This window comes from Pezoporus wallicus, unplaced genomic scaffold (assembly GCF_028554395.1).
Source record: "Pezoporus wallicus isolate ANWC-B61680 ecotype Strahan unplaced genomic scaffold, APGP_CSIRO_Pwel_v1 contig_3952, whole genome shotgun sequence".
NCBI classification, from domain to species: Eukaryota; Metazoa; Chordata; class Aves; order Psittaciformes; family Psittacidae; genus Pezoporus; species Pezoporus wallicus.
The window spans coordinates 10,560,510-10,583,800 of record NW_026635034.1 but is presented as its reverse complement, the minus strand read 5'-3'; the positions used below and the strand labels follow the sequence as shown (position 1 = coordinate 10,583,800).

General features: G+C 37.5%; 1 protein-coding gene across 11 annotated transcripts in view; it reads right to left on the bottom strand.

Moving 5' to 3' along the window:
• TCF12 (transcription factor 12) overlaps nucleotides 1–23,291 on the bottom strand; it is a 167,435-nt gene that overhangs the window by 52,830 nt on the left and 91,314 nt on the right. For all 11 annotated transcript variants that reach the window (XM_057398207.1, XM_057398224.1, XM_057398216.1 and 8 more), the window contains 2 exons: nucleotides 18,052–18,116; nucleotides 1,661–1,796 (listed from right to left, as the gene is read on the bottom strand). In XM_057398207.1, the coding sequence (XP_057254190.1) occupies nucleotides 1,661–1,796; nucleotides 18,052–18,116 (201 nt within the window). The remainder of the gene's footprint in view (nucleotides 1–1,660; nucleotides 1,797–18,051; nucleotides 18,117–23,291) is intronic.

Sequence of the window (23,291 nt, the reverse complement as noted above, 5' to 3'; positions counted from 1 at the left end):
AATATTATTTGCAACTTACTGAACTCTATTTAGTTTGCACAAGAAACTAACTTAATCACATCATCAAGTAAATAACAGGAATCAGACAATCTGATGTAGGACTCTCCCTCAATGATTGCTCCCTAAATACTCTATGATTCATACCATAACCTTTCTGCACACGCTGGCATCAATGTTCAGCCAGCACCCAAACACTTGAAAAGCCCCCCCACTACTTGAAACCATAGCAGGTTACTATTACTGTAGTTTCTCACTAAAACTGATACAATGGGGACTAAAACATGATCATCATTATCCCACTACCCAACTCTTCTGTTAAAGTTCAAACACCCTTCCAAGCAGCAAACAATTTCACTTCACTTTCCTCAGACTGTTCCTTTTCTGAACCAGATCTGAAGAACTGCTGCCTTTGATTCTCATGTTCTGAGGAACATGAATACTTACAAAAATATCTGTGAAGACAGACAACCCCAGATTAAACGGTGGTTGTCTTGACAACAGGTTAAAAAGTTACACAGAAAAGGTATTTTAAAATACATACACACACACACATATATATATAGGTAAAGTTCCAAAGTAATATATTCATAATTAAAAGATTTAAAAAAACAGATGTCAAATATGTTCAGGGCTTTTTTAATGCCCAAGGAGTCTGCAGTTCTAGTTAATACTAAAATTACTTCAAGAAACAATTTGCATTTGATGAAACCTTATTTTGAGTAAATATCGTTTAAGTTATGTGGTTTCAACAAACAAGATTTTATTATGGAATTGAAGTGCTATACAGAATCGGGAGCATTAAAAACCCAAACACACCGCTTGACTAATCCTAATGACATAACATGCTAACATTGAAATATAGTTGCTTTTAAAACAGAGTATCAGGTTACACTTCTTATTAAAAAAAAAGAATGTTTTAAAACTTGCACACCCAATTATTCATGATACTCATAGCAGAAATGATAGAACAGCTGGTTCCCCCTTGATTCCCTAATTCAGTGCAAAGTCCTTACAGCTATGAAACATTACAACCAACTATGACTGAGTACAAAAATCTCTTAATCTCTAAGTATCCCCAGAATAAAGTATTAATATTGTCACAGGATTAGAACAATTTTTAAGCAAGTTCCTGCCTGTATTATTTTGCAAAGTAGTTTGATTTCAGGATGAACTATTAGTTTCCTATTGGTAAGAACTTTAAAGGCATGTTGAACCAATTACAATGAACTATATATTGCCCTGAATAAAGTTACTTTTAGCATATAAAAGGATAATTGTTTCCCCTTTGTGTCTTTTCCCTACTAAATAATGGTAATGACCTCAAGGTCAGGCATTTCCAGGAGTTAATGATGGCATGGGTTAAGGGCACTCAGCTGGTCATCAGCTCCTATCCATCTGTCATTATTGCTTTTGCAATTAAGGGGTTTATTGTGAGTTTCTTGTTTGTTTTATAAGCAATACTGACCAGTGTTGAATCCAAACTAGTGTATCAAAGAAAATGTTAATAATTCCAGTTTATCTCTTATATAGCAGTTTGCTGTAATTTGAATTGCTCAGTACAGAGCAATCTCCAGTATATAACATGAGCTGTCAAAGAAAACAATAAGGTCTGCAGAAATGCACCAGGAAAAGTAGTTTAAAAACTGTCTGTATTACTCACCAAGAGCTGGTGAGTCATGAAGTGGTCTTCGGCGCTGATTTGTGCCGGAAAATGGATAGTAGGGTGCTCCAGGTTTTCCCGAGGATGACAGCTGACCTGGACTTCCAAGCCCCATATCTGACCGAAGCAGACTAGACTGCAAAATATACAGAGATAAGTAAAATTAAGCTCTATAATAACTCAGCTTTTATTATACCAGGCTGACAAACTATTAACCACACATACTGCTCTCAGCATTTATAGAAATTTACTGGGCTTTCAGTGAGGGTCTTGTGGTCCAAACCAGAAAAAGTTTACTTTTTGAAATTAATATTCAGAGACTCTACTAAAGCACAATTCAGAAATGCAGAGAAAGTTTGGCTGCGGGCCTCCATGAAACCAGAACCACTGCAGTTTAAAACAGCCAAAAAAAACCAGTTCATACTTAAATTCTAAACAAATATCATAATACTTTGTTTGCCAGTAACACCTCTTCTATTACACAATATAAACATAATCGATAAAAACTGCTAAGAGTTTATAGTGTGACATCAGGCTTTAGCACATACTCGGAAATCCAGACTTGTATTACATTCATAAAAACATGGAATAACTGTAAAAAAACCAAACCAAAATGAAACAACACCCAAAAAAACCCCACAGACCAATGATATAAGATTAATGCACAGACCATAAAAAATGATGACATTTTAAAAACTTCAAGCCACTAATGTAGTTGAACCCTACCCTTTGTGTTCCCTTTTCATGCAGTAAATACAAAAAACATTCTAAATATTTAACAAGTGCATCATATATCGTTTGGCCTCATGTTATTCGGATTTCTTCTGTGAAACTGAAATGAATGTTGGTGATTTCTGAGAACATAGCTTTACCATGGTTGATACAATGCTTAGCCCTCCTGGAGTCCGAAAATCCCCTAAACTTGGAGGGAAACCCACAGAACTTTGTACAGAAAACAATGCTCCCAAGCAGTGAAAGTGCATTCCTCACTGCTTCCCTCCTGGCTGTTGCAAGCAGCTTTCCTCATACAGCAACATTCAGTCTGTGGTACACATAGCTAAAGACACTTTGCTTTTAATATCTGCAAAATCAGATTATTGACTTTAAAAATCTGCAAAATTGAGGTTCCATGGTGGCCTTCAGAAACAAGTGAGTTGCTTTCTTCATACTTGGTCATTACATAATACAGTCTTCCCTGTCAGATGGCAGGACAGCAGTCACACTCTTGTCCTGCAATTGTCAGGTGATGCTAAGACAGAAACCACTGACTGGTTTAGGTTTTATACCAAAATAAACGAGAGGTGCCACTAGTTGAAGTTTCTCCTTCAGCCCCACCGCTCCCAAGCCAAATTTCCTGCTCCCATGAAGCAACTCTCAACAACAAAGTCCATGTGCCCCTGCAGGTCCCAAGCTCACAGCAGGAACTGCTCTAGCACTGCTGCCTTCTAGGGGTACAGCAGCCCACTGGAATAGATGCAGAGGCCATTGCTCTTAGCTCTCCTCACCCTTCCTTCTAAGGCCTGTATACCCTGATTCATAAATAAATGTACTTTTTGGATCACATTATATCATTCAAGCCGACTCTTGTAGTGGAATGACTTGTGAAAGGTGAGGCTAACTCACATGGCTTTCAGCAAGGTACAAAATTCCTTGTCATTTGCAATGCACTGGGATTAGCAGAAAATCCTAAATTCATATAAAATTACAGACCACATAAAAAAAAAGGCAATAACCTAAAGTGCATTTTTCCAGATAAGTGGCTTTGCATCATACCACTACTGAAACTTCTATCTTGTACTTCTCTGATGACTAATTTGAGCATGAAAATCTTGTATTTTAATTGAAAAGACTGGGATGTGAGTCACCCCATTACAAACTAAAGGAGGGCTCAGAAGTGTTAACCATTTCTTACAAACCTATCACAAGTTTGAAGAACAAAGTTAACAATGACTAAAACTGATAAGGGCATACAGTTTCCCCTCAACTCTATTTCTTCATTCTTATTCTTACAATAAAACAGTCTTTAAATCAGAATTGCTAACATAAAACTTGTATTGAAATAAAATACCCTTATAAGGAATGAAGTGATCTTTACACTAAGTACACAGAAAATACGGGGTGTGTGGAGGTGGAATCTGCTTGCAGACTGTTTCAAGATTCGCTATTTTTGTCTCTGACAAACAGTTAAGAGTTTATTGTTTTGCAGAAAACATGATTATCAGAATATCTGGCTTACACAGTACGAGTCTGAATTTAGCAAAGATACTGTTCTAAACAATTATTAGTGTTTTAGTGGTGAACACTGTGCAGGAAACCTGGGCAACATTTTGTGAAAAGTAAAGGCATTGTTCCCCCAAAACGCTTCCCAAAGAAAGAAATGAAGCCAGTTCAGCACTTAGCCCAAGACTTGACCTTCAGCCCAAGAATACCTAGGTCTGAAGCAAAACTACTTTATGTAGCCTGTGCGGAAGGGGAGGAAGTACTGCGTTAGTTGTCATTTCAAGCAGCTGAAACAAGGTCCCACTCACAGCATCCCAGAACCACTGAGGCTAGCAAGGACCTCTGGAGGTCATCTGCCTCAGCCCCGCTTGCTCAGAGCAGCTGTCAAACACAATCAGGAACTATGTCCCATTCACATTAAAGACAAGCCTCCCTGCTTCCCCCAGCATCTCCTGATCATCAGCGGGGATTCTGGAAATGCAATGGGATCCATAGAGATACCTCCAGAAAAAGAACGGAGAAGCTAGGAACCCTCACTCCTCTATTCACTGGATGGCAGGGGGGAAGAAAGGGAGGGAGATGACAAAAAAGGGTCCAGAACAACCTGAACTCACTCCTGGCAAGCCACTGCAAAAGGCATGTATCTGTACCTTTTCCAGACTTAACCTCCAACCTTTACCTCGTGACATTTGCCACTCTTGCTTTTGTTCTAAGCATTCCAGTTGTTGACATTTTCATCAGACCCTGAATTTCAAAGCAGCATGGCTACAACAACATGAAGTTAGTGTGTAAGTAATATAACACATTCGCAGTAAATCTCAAGCTATGTCACACACTCTAAAGAAGTTTCCAGATCCATATTGTATTTGGGTAAGAATTCTTTATATATATATATCAAAAAAGGAGGGGAGGGGAACACCAAACCCACAACCCTCTTCCACCATCCCACAATCAAATGCAGCATCTGTTTAAAATCTTATAATTGTTCCTCAGTCTTCCAAAAGAAAATACAAATAGATGTCATTAGTTCAGCTCATTGATTTTTCTGCCTGTTTGAACCAATTGAGAAGCAATATTGATTAGGACTGATCCTTTCCTAAGGGCATCTGATAAAGAAAGGAATACAAAAATACCACAGAGGATAGCAAAAAAGCTTTGTATTATCAGCACCAAGCTTCTCCTGACTAAGTGCCCGAGGTCCCTGCACGGAGGCAGATCGCTTACATACATGGTTTGCAGCATTCTCCACAGAGAATGTTCATGCTCACTTCGAACCTCATCTGCCAAGCACGGATCCAATTACTAAAGAATAATCAATGACTGGTTATTCTCCTGAACACTGACGAGTCCTGTGTGCATTATCATTATAAATAAAAAGGCATAACCCTTAAAATATGCCTCTTTGGATTCGATAAAGCATATTTTCAGCCTCCTGATAAACAAGGATTTATTTAAAGCAGTATTTTCCCTAAAGAATGCGTGTTCAATAACCAATCTTAAAAAAAAAAAAAACGAGGAAACAGGAAAAAAGGCTTTTATTACCATTACTGAAGAACACAACAAGCCTGATTCCAAAGAGAAGAGAGAAAGAGGTAAAAACATGACTGCTTTACTTCTCAAATCTATCCCTTTCAGGAAAAGCAAAAACCAGTTTTGACAGCCTCAGGAGAAATGGCACAACCTGACCCAAAAAATAAAGGCTTTTACAAGGGCCACTATGTAGACAAATGCTTTATAGGTGTTCTTTTCCTAAGAGGTATTCACATAAAAATAAAATGCAGGGGAGTCATCTGTTCAAACATTGCAAGGGTGAGGTGCGGGGAAAAAGAACCACATCTACATATGGGGTGTGTGTATTTATGCACCTTTGTTGCAGAAAACAAGTGACATTGTATTGCAGCTGCACTTAACATGCACGCAAAGTTAGCTTCCATTCAAACTAACAAGCTAATCAACCATATGCTTATATCAAAATGGTATGTATGCCTGGGATAAAAAAAAGCTCCTTACTCGACATATTTTAAGATGTTTTTTAAATTGATTCTTTCAAAGAATTTGAGCATAAAAGTAAAAAAAAAAAACAAACAAAAAACAAAAGGCGTTTGACTACTTTGGATGCTGTCTTTTCCCCAGCCCAACTCTATGAATCTTTAGAATCCTAAAGATACTACTTGATGCCAAAATACTGCTCTGCCTTGAGTGAACTTCTAGGACACCAGCCAGCAGGATTCTAATATGTTGGTAAACACTTCTTTGATTTTTTTTTTTTTTTTGTTACTTTGGTATAAAAAAAGAAATACGAATACGTAAAGGCCTGCAGATGTCCCTATGTAATATTCCTTGCAGCTCTCCAGCACTGAGGCTGTATGTAGATAGGAAAACCAAGCTATCCTGCAAAATACACAAACATTTTTTAACTAACACATTGCATACACTGCGCTACCATATATAAGCTTTTACCTTTTCAAAACAATGTATTTGTTATGGGCAGTTAGCCATGTGCTTCTTGGTCTAAATCTCGTTCACATTCATAGCCAACCTATGCAATATTTTCATCCAAATACAACCATGTGCCTTTACATTATTCATTATTTTCTATCAAAAGAATAATATGGTTGAGAATAAAAGCACTGCCCATTATATGCAACTGATTATGACAGGCCCATTGTGCTGGCATAATAAGGCAGGCTGCTTTGGCAGTGAAATGAGGGCTGCACCTTAGCGACTGCAAACTTAGACCTTGTCCCTCCCCTCCAATAAACTACTCAGATTTTATTTTTCCTAGGTTTTTTGCAATAGCTTTCTTTTCATAGAGTTTATGCTCTGAGGCCAAGCAGCCAGGCTGGCCCCTATTTCCCAGGGCAGGGAAACTGTCCAAAGTTTAAAAAAAAAAAGTACTGAAGTGTCTAGTTAAAAACTGGGAGCTTAGATCCATTATTTTGTGAAGGCGAAGTAACACAACACTTCAATCAAATCCCTCCATTACTCCATCACATAGTCGTAGACTAACTCACTTTGCATTTCTCTATTTCTCAGAATGTTACAGAGCAGATTATAAGGGCATTCCTTGCCTTACAGGAAACTTGAGCCGCTGCACTGAGAAGAGCAAAAGTTTCACATACATGTCCTTTTATTCAAGTGAGCCATTTGGATGACATAAAGCATGCATATGATGCATCTTTATTTCACGTCTTGCCTTACAGATAAACCTGACAATTTGCATGAGCTACATTAATGTAACAACCTAGCTCGTGTCATCTAATATAATTAAAGAATGTAGCAAAACTGAGAACTCAAACTCTGCTAAACTTGCAAAATCCCCCAAGTTGTGTGTGGTTACTGTGATTCCACAGGAAAACCTCTCACAAAAATAAAACGTTAACAAATAATTGCTCCGTGAGATACTTAATAAAGTACAGAGGTTTGAGCTGAAAAAAAAGACCATTCACCTCAGCTCCGTATCATGCAGTTGAAGCCAAAAATATAACTAAGATACAAAGTGTTGAATTTCACTTTACTCAAGTCTCCAGTCTTTGGAAACGGTGATGAATATGCACTCCAAAATAGGAGCCGAATTTGGAAAAACACTGACATATGATGTAAATTCATTTTAAATTTAAATTCTAGAGATATGTTTGCAATTATCAGCATGTTGTTAAAGAATCTCATCCTGAGAATATCATCAAATAGTAATGTGAAATACAGTGTTACCATTTTGAGAACAAAGGGACCCTGAATGAGTAATCAATAGCAACTGGCAGAAAATGAGGCATTAATTATGATCCTCTCTAGTGTTTTGTCTCAAACAAGGTTTCATTAAATATATTGTGCTAACCTGTACATCTTCGAGCCATTACCAATAGATCTGATCAGATACATTTTTGGTCTGTTTCAGGAAGAGGAAAATATCAGAATTAAAAAACAACAACATCTAAAGTGTTATATGATAACTTGAGCATTTTTTCTTGATCAATTTAAAGGAAATCAGCAGTTGCTAATAAAACATCTCAGGAGAGGATCCTCTAACAACATGCTGATAATTGCAAACATATTCCTCATCTAAAAAAAAAAATACTCAGATCTTATAATCTCAATGTAGTCTCTTGAAAATTTAATTATCATCTCCTATACCTAAAGTATCATGCAGGTTTGAGAAGATAATGACAGTCATCCATCAACTGCATCCTGCCAGTGTAATCAGGCTAATCTAGCTCACTGGAGTAAAAACCTGCTACCTAGGGTACTAAATACTGAAGTGACGCAACATCATAAAATAACAGACGTTTAGTTTTACTGTCTTCCCAATTAATGCTAACACTCAAAAATATCAAGGTATCAATATATTCTCTTTTTACACCAAAGCTTTTCCTGATCACCATGAAGTGCTTATTTAATGTGTTTACCGAAGCAGAATCTGGTACTAGGCAAAATTCTGCTTATGTGTAAATACACTGAAACTAAGCACAGGGACAGAGGACAGAAGGAAGAAGCTTATTCAGAATTCCATAGTTTTTTTAGCAGTGAGCGGAGTAAAGACTAAACACGAAACCAAAGAAACATTTTGTATTCCTTCTGTATCTGGGTGGCTTTAAAGCACCCGATTAATACAGATATTTGAATGAGGCCCTTCTTCTCTTTTTGCAGTAGTGGCCTCCCTGCTCTGCTACCGCATATTGGCAGGAGTACAAATTCTGTTTTATGCTCCTCAAAGCGGCACCCTGCTGATGTTGGTGTCCAATCCCCGAGGTTATGCTGGCTCAGCTTGTCTTCGCTCATCCCCCCGGGCAAGGTATTTTTGCGTTGCTGACTGAATTCTAGGAAGGCATTACTAAGCATTGTGATTACAGGTCAGGCTCCCCTCCCTTTGCCTTTGAATCTTTTTGCTGCATTATGAAAACAGTAATTTGAACAGCTTCCTCACTGTGATTATACAAAAGCAGAAGGTTTGTGGAGAACTGCAAAATGTCAGAAGAGAAGCAGCTGAGGGGTTATTCATCTACTTTTTAATTTTTCTGTACCAGCCTTCCTGTGTTTCTCTCTGATTACCAGGAATGAGCATGAGAAGTCAACATTATAATAAAAGATTTTTTTCCTTATTTACAGAAGCCAGACGATAAAGGGCATTATAAAGCCCAAACTATCCTTACATCTGTTTCTCCCTCTGCATCTTCAGCAAAATGATTTCAAAAGATTTCAGACCATTAGTAGAATGCTTCATGTACACAGTATGGAAGCTGTGCACCTCCTCTCCCACACAACGGAAAAACCTCACTCGCTCTAAGCATGAAGTCGAAAAATGCGTAACATAATGAGGGTTCAAAAACTAACATTAACATAGCAACCAGTTAATTGTTAGAGCTTAACATGGAGGGCCCATATGTTTTCACATATGATCAAGTGAAAGCTATGCCCAGTCTTAGGGTGCTAATAAATAGACAAGCCCAGTGAGTATCTTGGGGTACAATCCCCTCTCCTTAAAAAATGTCACCCTTCTCTCCCTGCTCTTTAGAAATCTGTGCTATCAGGAGCACTATCATCTTGAAAAGCATGCCACAACACAACTGAAATGGTGCAAGTTGGATGACTTAGTTCCATGGAAAAGAAATCAAAATGGCAAGTCTGTCTTGTGCTTCTTTCCAACCACTGACTATTCGCTCAAGCTGCGGTCTCTCCTAGCCCAAGCTAGACAGCAAATAGTAAGCAATAGGTTGCTTACAACACTTACTTCCCCTCTCCCAGTTCTGCTCAAGGCCTTGTATTCATCTCAAGAGCAGCCATCTGTGCAGATGCAAAGTTTTGGAAGGGACTTTATTCCTCTGTGAAGAGCGGAAGGTAAATGGGAGCTCAACATACTAGAGCAGTCATAGACGAAAAGAATAAATGTCAAGAAAATCCAAAGGGCAATCCAGCTCATTCAGACTGACAGGTTTGGCTGGGAGAACTGAGCTAATCTTTTCTCCATTCTGAAATTGTACCATAAATTTTTAATTGGGAAGCACCCAGCTCTGAGGCAGTAAGATTAGCTAGAGACAAACAGTAACTGACTCAACAAACTGTATCTGCACTCCATGTTATAACATGCTTTTTCCTTCCTTATGCAGGAATATGCAAGATACTATATATATATTGATTTACAGGATATTCATTACCTTAAACACAATCAAACATTAAAAGGAGGCAAGAAAATTTGCCAAACCTAAATAGTGTGAGAAAGTGAAGGGCAAAGACAAGTAACAGTTTGTCTGCTTAAGACATTCAAAATGATTCCTTGCAGAACTGCTCTCTTTTATAAATAGCATCCCTCCCCCAAGTATAACTAATTCCTAACACCTGCTACCCACTCCATTCCGGGGGGATGTCTTCCCTGATTAACTTCAGGTGGTCACCTCCAGCTCTGGAAGAAGACATCTCGCCTGTGCCCAGTCCCGTTTTACTTTCTAAAAAGGTTCTGCAGGCTCCTTATTTGCTGAGAGACAGGAGATTATTCTCCCAGTAGCACAGTATGTAATTCACTTCTAATAAATCATAATCAAGAGAAAGTTAATATTGCTTGATTTTACTTGAGGAGTAAAACGAAGCAAAATAAACTCAAGCGTGGACATTCCATCTGCCCTTAAACTATACAGCCCTCTCCCTGTTCCAGCCTTTTAAGACAGTATCAGCTGGCAGAATCCAGAGTCACTGCTTCAGTTAACATTGTGTCACAGCCTTTCCTTCAGAAGACACATTTCTTGGAGATTGATAGCTCAGCTGTAAAAATCTGCTTTGGGGAGACACCTGATATCAAAGATGTCAAAGAAGAGGAGATTAAACACAGAACATTTACAAAATAAAATCAGTTTGTCAGCTTTAAAGTTACACTGGTATTAAAACCCACGCACATGTACAAGCCTTATTTTTTCTGTTTCCATTACTCAGTATTTCCTGGATGTTCTCCATACTGTTTCTAAAACTCTGTGGGGAAGGAAGAAAAGCAACTGGTGCCACTGACTGCAGTCTTCTCTAAAGGCCCCACAGGTAAGAAATGTCCAGAGTATCATGTGTATTTTTCCCTCTCACTGGAAAGACCCATCTAAAGCATCATTTAAATCTTTTTTAACTACAAAATTGTTGCCATCAATAGCACCTATGCTTTTTTCTAATTAGCACACTTAAAGTGTGCAGAGCTTTTCCTTACTCTGGGGAACATATGAGGGGTGTTGCGGTTGCTTGTTTTATTGGTGGTAGGTTTTTTTTGTTTGGTTTGGGTTTGCTTGATTTGTTTTGGTATTTGGTTGGTTGGGTTTTATCCCCACTCTAGCATCCCTTTTGTCACAGTATTGCTTCCTCTACTGTCTGCCACCTAGGTGTGGTCTAAATTTGCCTCTTTCCATCCAATTATTCCCAAGACAAGCTATTTACATTTTTCTATCAATTTAAACTCTTTCATTAATTGCCCCCCTCTTAAAAGTCTTTTCAGTAACACTGCAGTATCATCGGAGCAGATGGCACATCCTCAACACAGAGTAACTGTCTAATTATTTCTCTCGAGGAAGCCAAGCAGGCATAGAAGTCTTAGAGACAAGTAATAAAAGTTTCAGGATATGAACTGAATTCCTACAGGAAGAAATGAAGACTGCAGAACTCCAAATGTGTGCAAGAGGGCTAGCATATGTGGACTTCAGCATACATCAGGTAACCCAAGAAACTACTGGCCCTACAAGAAACACCTGATGTATCTGTTCCTCACAGCTGTCTGCTACTTCTTTCATCTTCCAGCAAGACATCTAGTGCTCACTATTCTTTGACATATAATGCTACACCAAAGCATGTTAGTAGTGGTCTAGTACAGTGGCCCTTGCATTAAAGTAACGAATAGCTAAAAGCTCAGCAAAGCATCCTAGGGGGACTGCAGAGACATGCCACACCACTGTGCTGTTTTGGGGGGGCCATACCTGCAGATCAAGAAAGACTTGTTTGGAAGCTTAAAAAAATAATCATGTTTTAAAATGCCATGTGCTACAAATACCAGTTTTCTGACTTGCCCATTTCAGGTAACATCTCAGCTGTCAGACACCAGTAAAACACTATGCTATTCACAATCACTCATTTCTCTCACTCTGGAGTTTTTTGTTCTTACAAAACACATATTTCAGATTACATTTTTCATACTGTTTTTGTCAGCAAATCTCATTTCTGTTTCTCACATACCTTTTTAGACACTCTTACCTCCTAACATTCACATTTTTGTCTGCATGCTTGTTCTTCCAGCTGTTTAATGTCACTTCATGCTTTACTAAAAAAATTAAATCAGTTCTCTTCCCCATAATACTATGCACACACCTTACAACTATATGAAGAACGTTTTAAAAATACATTTAAGATGGTGCTATTTTATTAACTTTTTGTCTATGCAGCAAGCTGGTGTCTACATCCCAGGATGGACACTTTCTTCACTCCTGCTTCCATTATTCCTCACCACCTCACCGGTACACAAAAAAGTTGCAAAAAAAAAAAAAAAAATCAAGCTTTTACATTCTCCCTAGAAACCTCAAATTTCTGGAGTTCTACTCTTATCACACTTCTCTAACCTGTGAGGTAGCTGTTATAGAGAGCGTGCTCAGAGGTACCATTTTCTCCAGCAAGACAGGATTGTTCTTTAGATTTGCATTCTGCTCAAACTGTTTTAAAGTCTTTTTAAATTTGAAAGAGGCAAATTACTGACTACGCAAAGGCAAAGCAACATACACTTGCAAACATTTCTTTTGCCAAAGTGATCATCTGTTAAATTGCCCAAGAAATTGGTGCTAAAGGCATTTTTGGCATTTATTTCAGAGTTCTTATAGTGTGTTTGTTAAAGAGCGACTTAAAATTCTTTTGCACAAAAATAAAACAAGCTTTTTAGTCTGCAGAGGATGTAAGAGCTAATAGACACAGTTTTTCATGCTTGCAAATTTATTCTTTAATAGATTGCTAAATTTGCAAACAACAAGATGCAAACCTTTCAAATTCCACATTAAATTGTGAAGAAAGTTGTTCTTAGTCAATAAACAAAGGTCACAAATTTTTGCTCAAAAGCCAGCAATATGAGTTCCAGTTGCTTAATAACTATACAGTATAAATTCTATAATATATTTCAGAACAAGTCAGGCATATACAAATCTAGCTTTCTCTGACTGACCTCCAGATGAGAATGTTTCTAAGTTGAATCGCAGCAAAGGTGAAAGACTGATGAGTTTGTTCCAACATACTTTAGCAATCAGTGTGAAGTCAGCTAATCTTCTCCAAGGTACCTACCTAAGTTACAGCATACACTGAAAGTAATGAAACACAAAACATGCTCTGAAGATGTACAAATGCCACCTTCATCTTAATACTCCAGTGAAGCATACTTTTTCTTTCCTGATAAAGAAGAAACTGGTAAATCCTGAAAAGTTGTCTGAAATCCTATCTCAATATGCTTACTTGAAGTATATTCCCATAAGGAGCACTAAGTATGGTGCTAATGTGCATAAAATGTTACTGTCATACTGCACAATTCAGGCTCATTTAATAATGCCTGATGTGCCTTGCATCATGTTGCAGTGATGCAATAATCTGCTGCTAAATGAGTCACCTCACATTAGCTTCACAGCAATAGCAGAATTGATGGCTATTGAAGGGAAAATAGTGGAGCAGTATTTATTGGAAACATTGATGGGCCAGCTCTTTCTACTGGATTTTTCTTCATCTAAAACTAAAGATGCTGAAGCAGCCATATTTATTACCAATATGCACAAAACTTCTAGAGTAATAGTAGCAGCAATGAGTTAAAATCCAAGTGCCACCACTAAATAAAATATATAGAGTACACACAGTATCCTATCAATTCTTCATACACACTCTATATAGTACTGTATATTTCATACTGCATGAAATATATAGTAGCATATGTACAGATCATGTACTATACAGTAGTATATTTTACGCAATATTTTATATGCAATTTTACATAGACTAAATGTATTTAGTAAATATAATCCACAGCTCCTTCCAGCATTCATCTACGGATCAATTAAGCTTTTTCCTAAGTGGTTTTTATACCATTTAAACATCCCATCATCATACACTGTACAGATTCAAAAGAAAAATAAATTACTATTTGTCTCTTTATAAAAAGGTTACACTAAACAAAACCTGATTAATGTCTTTTTAGTTCTTGCTTAACATCCACTACATTTAGTAGTTGATTTTTATCTCCTTTCTTGCACGTGGGATAGTATGTGGACTTGAAATGATTATATGAAGGGAGGGTAAATGTGTTATCTCAACATGTCAAAAAATCCATAATGTCTATTTTTCATGCATGATTGTTTAGAATTAAAACGGAACATTAAGGGGACAGTCACAAATAATTTACTATTTTCAGCCTAGTGATGCTAGTGGGGAGAGACAGACTTTGCCAGGCAGATGAGAACAGGCACTGTTAGGCCAAAGGACCATCCCCCCCTCTCTCCACCAATTAGCCAGGGCACTTACAGGCTCATGGGGATAAAGTCAGCTTCTGTGACGACCCACAGAAACAATTAGAAGAATTAGTCTAACAGCTACACATGTACTGCACATTTATCTCAATTTCACTTTGAAAATAGTGCAGATTCCTGGCTTTCTTCAAGCTCAGACCTGTCAAAGCAATGTTCAGTGACAGCTGGGTGCCCTTTTGATGATATTGGAAATGGGAGTCATGCGTTCAGTTTCTGAAGTCTCATCATGCATCCACACCGGGTTATTAACACCATTTACACCAGTGACATATGAAAAGAACTTTGGTAAGAGAAGAACAGGTTAGAAAGCACTTGCAGAAGTTAGGTATTTTCAATTCAGCTGTACCCTGTAAGATACTCAGAAGACTGGCTCTTGCCATTCGTGCAATTTCAGAAACCTTAGCCACTGTCTTTGAAAACTCATGGTTCCGAGAGAGTGCAGAGACAAAGAAAGAATGGGATTAGTGGGTTTGTTCCACAGGTAGGAACAAACACAGTGGCTTGCAAATCCTCAACAATTAAAATTTCATTTGGAAGAATATACTGGGGGAAAAAAGAAAAAAGAAGACTGAAAATGCCAAAAGGTAACAAAGAATTTGTATAGATTCAGCTGGAGTAAACTCTCTAAAGCCTATTCACTTCCTTCTCAGACAGCATAATAGGTGTTTTAATAAGGCTTTTACTACTTTCACATTTCACAGGTGAACTAAGGAACCAAGGACAAGTAAAACTACTGCTGAATACAGAGCACAGCTATTTAAAAACCAGTAGCTAAGAGTTCATGATCAACACTGGGTGAATGCATTAACTGAGAATTTGCAGGCGTCTGTTTTGGGCATCATTCCACCTCTTAATTAGTGACTTGGATGAAAAACGAAGACCACATTTACTAAATTCACAAAGCAACCCAGAAGGATCTACAAATGCAGTGCAAGCCTGGAATTCAAAGTTGCATTGACTAATTTAGAGAAGGTAGAAGCAATATGTTAGAAAGTAAATACATTTTGGCATATGGAACCTGTAAACTGAAAAATACAGGCTGAGGAATGACAAGCTGGCCAGCATTACCATAAGAAGGCATTGGAAAATTTTAGACCATGACCAATCAGACAACTATCAAAGAGTGGATTTTTTTTAATGAAAAAGGATAAATACCATATGGCAGAAAATAACAACAGTATTGTCAGAAAGATCCAGGAAATTTCTTTTTGCCATAATGGTAAGGCCTTAGATGATGTACTTTACCTAGTCTGAAACACTGGAATTCTCTAGGGTTGTGAACCTACTGGAGAACATGCAGAGCAAACCTTTTCTACCAATACTTCAATCTGAGATAGACCCTGATATGTACCTGCTACTAAATATACACCTCATTAGACACATCAGTGTAAAAATTAACTCTGTTTAAGTCTTATCTTTTCTAAAGACTGCATATCACCTTAATCATCTAGGGGATTTCCAGCTTCTACAGACTTAAAAGAGCACAGATTCATCTCCACATCCACTGCCTGCAAGACAAGAGTTAGATGCCTTAATTACAATGATATTTAGATAAGGCATCAGGGAAACTTTTCAGGAGTAGGTATGTTTAAGGAAAACAAACCCAGTGTGGCCATGCAGTCTCCTTCATCTCTAGAGGTTTTTAAGAACTGACTATATGAGCATCCATGAGGGACAATGCAGCCGATTCTTCATTTGGATTGTCAAAATGATCTCTCAGGATCGTTTTCTACCTTTCGCTCTAAGATAGCTTTCCAACGTTGTAGCTACATTGACTTGTATTTCAGGCACTGATATGGATTTATGAGAAAAAAACATAAACCAAAATTCAGAAACCTCACCACATCTCAAGTTAGCAAATGATTTGCTCTGTCAGATTAAACTGATACTGTCAAATTAAGGTACAAACTGTAACTTATCACATAAATTTAAACTGTATTAAAATTTAATTGCAAGTTAATTCTATGATCATTTTCTGTTACCCTGGGCTATAAAAAACAAAACAGATTTACCTAAATAACATTTTTCCCATATACTGACAATGTATTAGAAACTGTGGGTGAGGAATAAGCAGGAAGCATATCAAAGGAATAAACAGAATTAGAAGCAATGTTAACACAAACAAGTACGTGTAAGATTTTGGCTTTCAGAGAGCTACATGTAAAAGATTAATATTAAATGGTACTAGATAGAAACAATTAGAAGTTATAAAAGCATTCTCCTCAGTGAGAAGCCAAACAACAGAAATTACACTCATTACTGGAAAGCGAAACAGAATTTCATGCGAAGTTAGCAAAAACTCATTTTCCAATACAGAACATTAACTTAATGAAACAAATGTAGAAATTAATTTGCTTCCAAACTAATGTCAAGTTTATGATATTTAAATATACTACACACAGAGCTATTTGAACAATAATAATAACATTAATACAATGTTTTACTGTCTAGACTGGCAATAATGTGAAACCTGTAACTTGAACTTAAAGAGTTATCCTGCTTTCTGTGAGAATGTTACGGAAAGCTCACCAATACAGTTACAAATGGGTCTTTGTTCCTCACATCTGTGTTGCAGAGAAGTAGTAAAGGCTGTGAGAACGATCCTTTTTTAATAGGGGAAGCAATGCTTGGCCTTCATTGCCACACGGAGCTGCCCATTCACACTTCCCAAACTACCAGTGAAAAGATTCAAAACCAAGATGTCAAACTCATATGCTAAATTTCATCCTCAAGGAGAAAGATGTTCCTGAAAATATCAGTTCAAAGCAAATAGTCTACTTAGAGTAAAATTAAAAGAGATCCCTCTTTGAGAAAACAAACACAACAAATTGATTATAATTAAAAATATGGTATTACTTATTTAAATCTTTGTCCACAAATACAGAATGTAATCAAACATTCATTACGCATTCAAACTTCCTGTACATTTGAGCAGACTTTTAAACCATGATCAGAGTACTGTTAGAGTGGCTCATTAAAAATAACATGGAAGAAATCTTCACTCTAAAATGAAAATATAAAGACATAAGACAAAGGTTTCTTTAATTAAAAAACACATCATCTAAATTACAAAATAAAACAATATTACAGTGGATAACCCAATTGCTAAAAATTGAAAGCCTAGTAACAATGTCTTCTTTAAAAAATGCCCATGATCTCCACAGGAATAGCAGTTAACTTATGAACTATATTTGGCAATTACTGGAATTTTTTGACAAACTAAATGTGGAAAGTATGAGTATCACGGACTAATTGTGATGTGCAGTCAATACTGGCCTGCAATTCTGACTGCAGACTTCGAGAGAGGAACCAGTAACTGCAAAGGGTAAAAAAACTCATTTCACAATGATCTGTAGGAGAGATGTGATACACCTGGAGCACATTGCTCCGTATGTTCAGACCAGTAACAATCTCCCTTTTACTAAAACCATGAGAATTCATGCTCATGAGCTACAGAACCAGATCCACTCAAATATAGCAAAAGTGTCTCCTCTAAGCAGATGTATTTAAGTGCAAGGCAATTTGACCACGCGGAGGCCAGAAACTTTATTCTGCAGGTTGTGGAATACATTCTTGTTTATTATGTTTGGTAGCCTGACACATTCAAGTAGCTTAAACTAAATTCTAGTTCAGGTTATTCCATTTGCTTTCAATCATCACTATACTTACCTGACAGCCTGGTAACCCCGTATCTCTTCCATACAATGGAAATGGACCTCTGTCGGAGGTTTTTCCTGTAAAAGACAGGCATTTGATTAGGTTTTTCTAAAAACCTGCTAGATAGCTGCATCAGCTGTCCTCACACAGGCAACTCAGAAAATCTGTGAGCATCAGAGCAAAATTACAAAAATTAAATTGCATGAATACAAGCAGGCTTTTATACATATTTTTAACACACACCAAAACCACTGCTATGATAGATGACATACTTAACCTAATTCCATTTCTTACATAACTGATCAGCAAAAAGAACTACTGCCAGTTTTTGTTGTTATAAATTATCCCTATCAGTATGCTTAAATAAAAAGGGAAAAGGTCCAGCTTCATTTTTGTTAACAATAAGAAAAGACAGAGATGCTTTTAGACATTTCTCCTTCCTACAGGAAACTAATACATGGCTGGTATCATCTTCGGCGATGAATATACATCGCCAAATAAGCAGCAAAATAAAACCAACAAAACGACATGAAAAGCGAACAAAAATTTCAATTCAGAACAAGAAAACCCACACCAAACTTAAGCCATGGATGAATCATTCAGCCATTGCCACTTACCCCTTAAATCCTTAAAAATCCTTTCATTTCATACACATTCCAGTCAGCTATAAAACTCAAGCAATAAAACTGGTCAAGATGGCAAAACAGACTGGACTCTTCTGCCATATGGGCAATATTTGCCTGTAGGTAGCATATACTAAATATAGTGCCTTGTACAGAGTGACTGCCCTCTGATGTTGCGATCTGAGGTCACAAGACATTAGCAACATACTTGTCAAGTACAGAAAAAGTACTGCGCGATTTATTGTTGCTTATGCCACCAAACCGGCATGTCTGTGTATTAAAACTCAGTGTGAAGTTCTCCAGTAAGGCTCCAAAGTTTGTCAATCAACATTTCTTTTTAAAACAATCCTGAATAGAAGTCCCTTTAACAATGTCAAGAATCAGTCATCAAGTATGTGTGTAATGGAAAGCACCAAGTGCAGACGCTTGCCCTGATTATGACACAGTCAGAACTAACGAACACCCCATAACACCGGTCAGTCTCACTCAGAGGTAAGCATTAATAATCTACAATACCAGTTCATTTGAAAATGGATGTCATATTACCCAACTAGGCATTGCCTTTTCTAAACAACGCATGTCTCACTCAGCCTTCAAGAAGAAAAAGTAGCCTTGCTTGCACATTCACATTTCAGTGATAAATAGCTCCATGCTATTACAAATGCACTTCTAGAACAGGACTTCCTTTGCTTTTTCTGATTTTCTCTGTTACTACCAAAAATCCTTAAATATCATTTTGTAAGAGGAAAAACTAAGGTATGCTTATAGTTCATTTTAAATGTGCTCTTGTGTAAGCAGAGAGAAATTTCAATCTCTTGGAACAACATCTCTCAAGGTTATCATCTTGATAACAGGTAGTCTGGTCAACAATAGCTTCCTTGAAAAATAGCAGCTTTGCTGTAACAAAGGGAGGAAAAAAACATTTTTCTGCTGAAGCAATTTGCCTCTAACAACTCTCAGGCACTAAGCAAGTAAAATACCTAGTATGCAAAATTATATGAAGTAGGATGAATCACGTTGTTCACATTAAACCAGACTCAGCATTTTCTTCCCAGAAAATGAGAATCTTGTACCACATGATAAACAACTTTGACTGAAGTATGCAGTATTCCAGGGCAGGCTTTGAAACAAATATTTGTACAAGAGTCAATTACAGATGCTAGAAAAATTATGATTTAAATTATGGTTTGCATAGCAAGCAAGAAACTGGTAGATAAGAACACGTAAAATCATGTTAATCAAATGTTATCGCTTTGAAAGTTTGGCAGGTTCCTACTACTAGGGAAAGAGCTTACTAGAATAGCCCAATCTATACAAAATTTGGTTCGAAGAAATGATCAAGAAAAGTCAAGGGTGCCTGATGCTGCACTGCCAAATATTTATCCAGATCTGGAGCTACTTAATATTTAACCTGTGTTCAAACGGCTAAGCTTTTCAGTGAAGGGTTTGAGAAGCAACCTAGAGCCAAGTATAAGACAGTGACTTTCACAGACAGAGCCTTCCAAACACACTCCCAGTGCAAGCACTTAGATACAACTCTCAAACCTGCAATAGTATCACAATGTTAAAGGTAAGCAATTTTAAATAACAATAAAAACCAACAGGCACACATGACAGAAACACACATTAAGCCCACACTCAAGTCCTGTCCTGGTTCTCCCTTGTACAGTGGAACCAGACTGTGTTGTCCCTTCTGCAGGACTAAAGCACTGTTAGCAGCAGTCTTCATATTCGCAAAGCAGAAACATAGGAGAGAGAAGGTGAGCTATCCTGGGCACTGCTAGAGCACATCTGTTGTACTGTTCATGAGAGAAGAGGAAGGACTCTATCAGCAGCCCCTGAGGCTTCACTGATACTATATCAAAGAGGTTTCCCAGCATGCTGCTGCTGTCTGGCTGTACCACAGGATGGTTTCACTATCAACACAATCCAAAAGTGAAAGAGTATTGACTACAAATTGCCTCTTGTCATTTCAACACACTTCAGCTGCTCCTGCCTAGGCAGGATGATACTGTCACTATTTAAAGCCTTGTAAGCAAACGTCACAAGTAGTGTTTACTTATCAATAGAAAAATACTTAGCAACTATTCTGCACAGTGAGCCAAGTACCTTAAAAGCAGGTAATGTCGACTTCAAGAAGGTGATGCTTCCTCACTGGTTTGACAAACAGGTAGGTCCCATACATAATGTCTGCAAAAACCAAATTTACCAGGGTACCAGTGTTTATAACACTGAAAGCCAAAGCAGACCCTGAAACGTCTTGCAGGTTTACCCCACAAGATTTGCCGTTAAGCATGTTCTAACCTCTGTCCAATCACATCTTCTCCACCTCGTCTTAGTCAAGTGCTCACTGCACAGATGGCAATAGTACCTTTCTTTATTACAGCTGGAAATTCAGAAACACTAATGATCAGCTTTAAGGGGACATGAGGAAACTCACTACAGCAGCTGACATTAAGTGGAAGAGGGTTATGCAAAAACACTATTAAATGACAAAATCCTCACTGAATTTTTTCCTTTGCACAGGTTTGTGTGAACATGACTGTAAGGAAGTGTACAGACATACCAGCTGAGAAGGTAAAGCAATGCCCAAATGAAATTCATTGCCTCATCAGATTATATTTTCACAAAACATTCATGAGAATTAAAGGAACTTGGGCCTGTTTTCCCAACCCCACCACTTCCCATCAGCCTTGTGCAGTACAGCTTCCTACTGTGAACCATCAGCTCTCCATCACCTGATCACGTACTCCCTAACTCACACATTTCAGAAAGAAGCTGTCATTTTAGAAGCAAAATCTAAACCTTGCTTACACAGTGTCAAATTATCGAGTTGGTTGCATATGGAAATCTTACATCTGCATAGATCAGCTCACAAGGCATCTGAATCTCTTACCTTGAACTCGGCATGAATTTGTATTCCTTTTTTTTTTCAGTATGTTTCATGTGTTTTCATGAACAAAACCTTCCCTGACCTAATCACTTCCTAACAGGCTTAAAAGCCCAAGGCCTATGAGTTAAAAGACATCCAAACAAGAAAATCCCACTAAGCATTCCGAACCACAAGTATTTCCTGACTTCGTAAACTTATAACCTGGACACATTCTGCACCAATTCAAACATCAATAGCCATTTAGTAAATAATTTTTTTCTCTTGCAATCACTTGTCTAAATATGATATGCTCACAACTTAATATAGCTTTCAAATACCACACAAGGAATTGTCTTCCATAATAAATCTATCTGTATAACAGCTGTGCAGACTAAATACTCTCAACACAGAATGAACTGAAACAGCAAGATGCAAAATGATAGTGAGCTGAAAACAGCTCTACATAAACTCAGCTGAGGACTACTTCAGTGAATGTGCTATAAATGCCTGCCAGTAGTAAACCAGCCTTTTCCCACTGCTTCTAGATAATGCTTGGTTTATGAGAGTAGGACAGAACATAACTCTGCAAAAAATCACTTCAATTCCCACAGAATTAACCCTTTACAGAATGAAGATCTTCATATGTATTGCTAAGAATTCATTTAGGTGCCAATATGGAAAGCACCAAAGTTTTTTAATGAATCCATGTTTATCATCCAGTATAAATACCATAGTGACCACAGCTGGCAGCTGCTCTGTTTGTCAGACATGAAGTATGTCTGCCCTACTTGCACAGAGAATCATCTTTCAGCAGATCTTGAGGCCTGTTTTTAGAGTTCCTAATCATCATTTCATCATTGAAAACACTGTTAACTGGCCACAACAGATAGCATATCCAAAAGTCAAGTCTGTAACAAAACGCTGTTGGTATCTTTGAGGACTTTATGTGGGCTTTTTTGTTTTGGGTTGAGGGTTTTTTTAAGTTATTAAATTGCTGTTGGTAAATTTGGTTAGAAATCAATTTTTATATTGATTTCTCCCCTTCCACACCCAGTAACAAAGAATCCAGCAACAAAGTACATGGCTTTGTTAGTCACAGAATACATTCAAATGATTTTTCATACGCAGATCCAATATAATAACAAACACGCTGTAAAGGCCATATTGACAGGTGCATATGGATGATTTAAGAACAACATTCAAAGTAAGCATTTGTCTAAAACTCTCAGTATCATTTTCCAACGTAGCACAAAATAGAAAGAAGCATGCAAAGTTTATATAGCAACATCCTTGCTGCCTCCAGTACAGACCCCATTCTTTATTTTTAGTTTTGTTGCTGTTAAAAATTCTTATTCAGCAATTATGAATTATCATTCGGTATGGGGAGAAAAAGATTGCACTTGATCAAAACACAAAACCAGCCCCACTCCCAGGATTTGGCGTGCTGCCACCTTCTCAGAGGCAAGACTGACACATGGAGCCATAAAAGTTTTACTACATATCTAGACATTTCCCATAGCACCAGAGGAATAATTTCTTCCTCTTCTACTGCTATATAGGCCTACTTATTAATAGAGGCTGTCAGTTTTAATATCTGTCTTATACCTACAATCTTATCTCTAACATTTTAAAGGTACTCAATACACGTATGTGTGTGTGTGTGTGTGTGCGTGTGTGAGAATATATAGGGAATAATATATAATAGTGAATATATTAGTGAATATATAGAAGAACACATATTTTTCCTTACAATACTT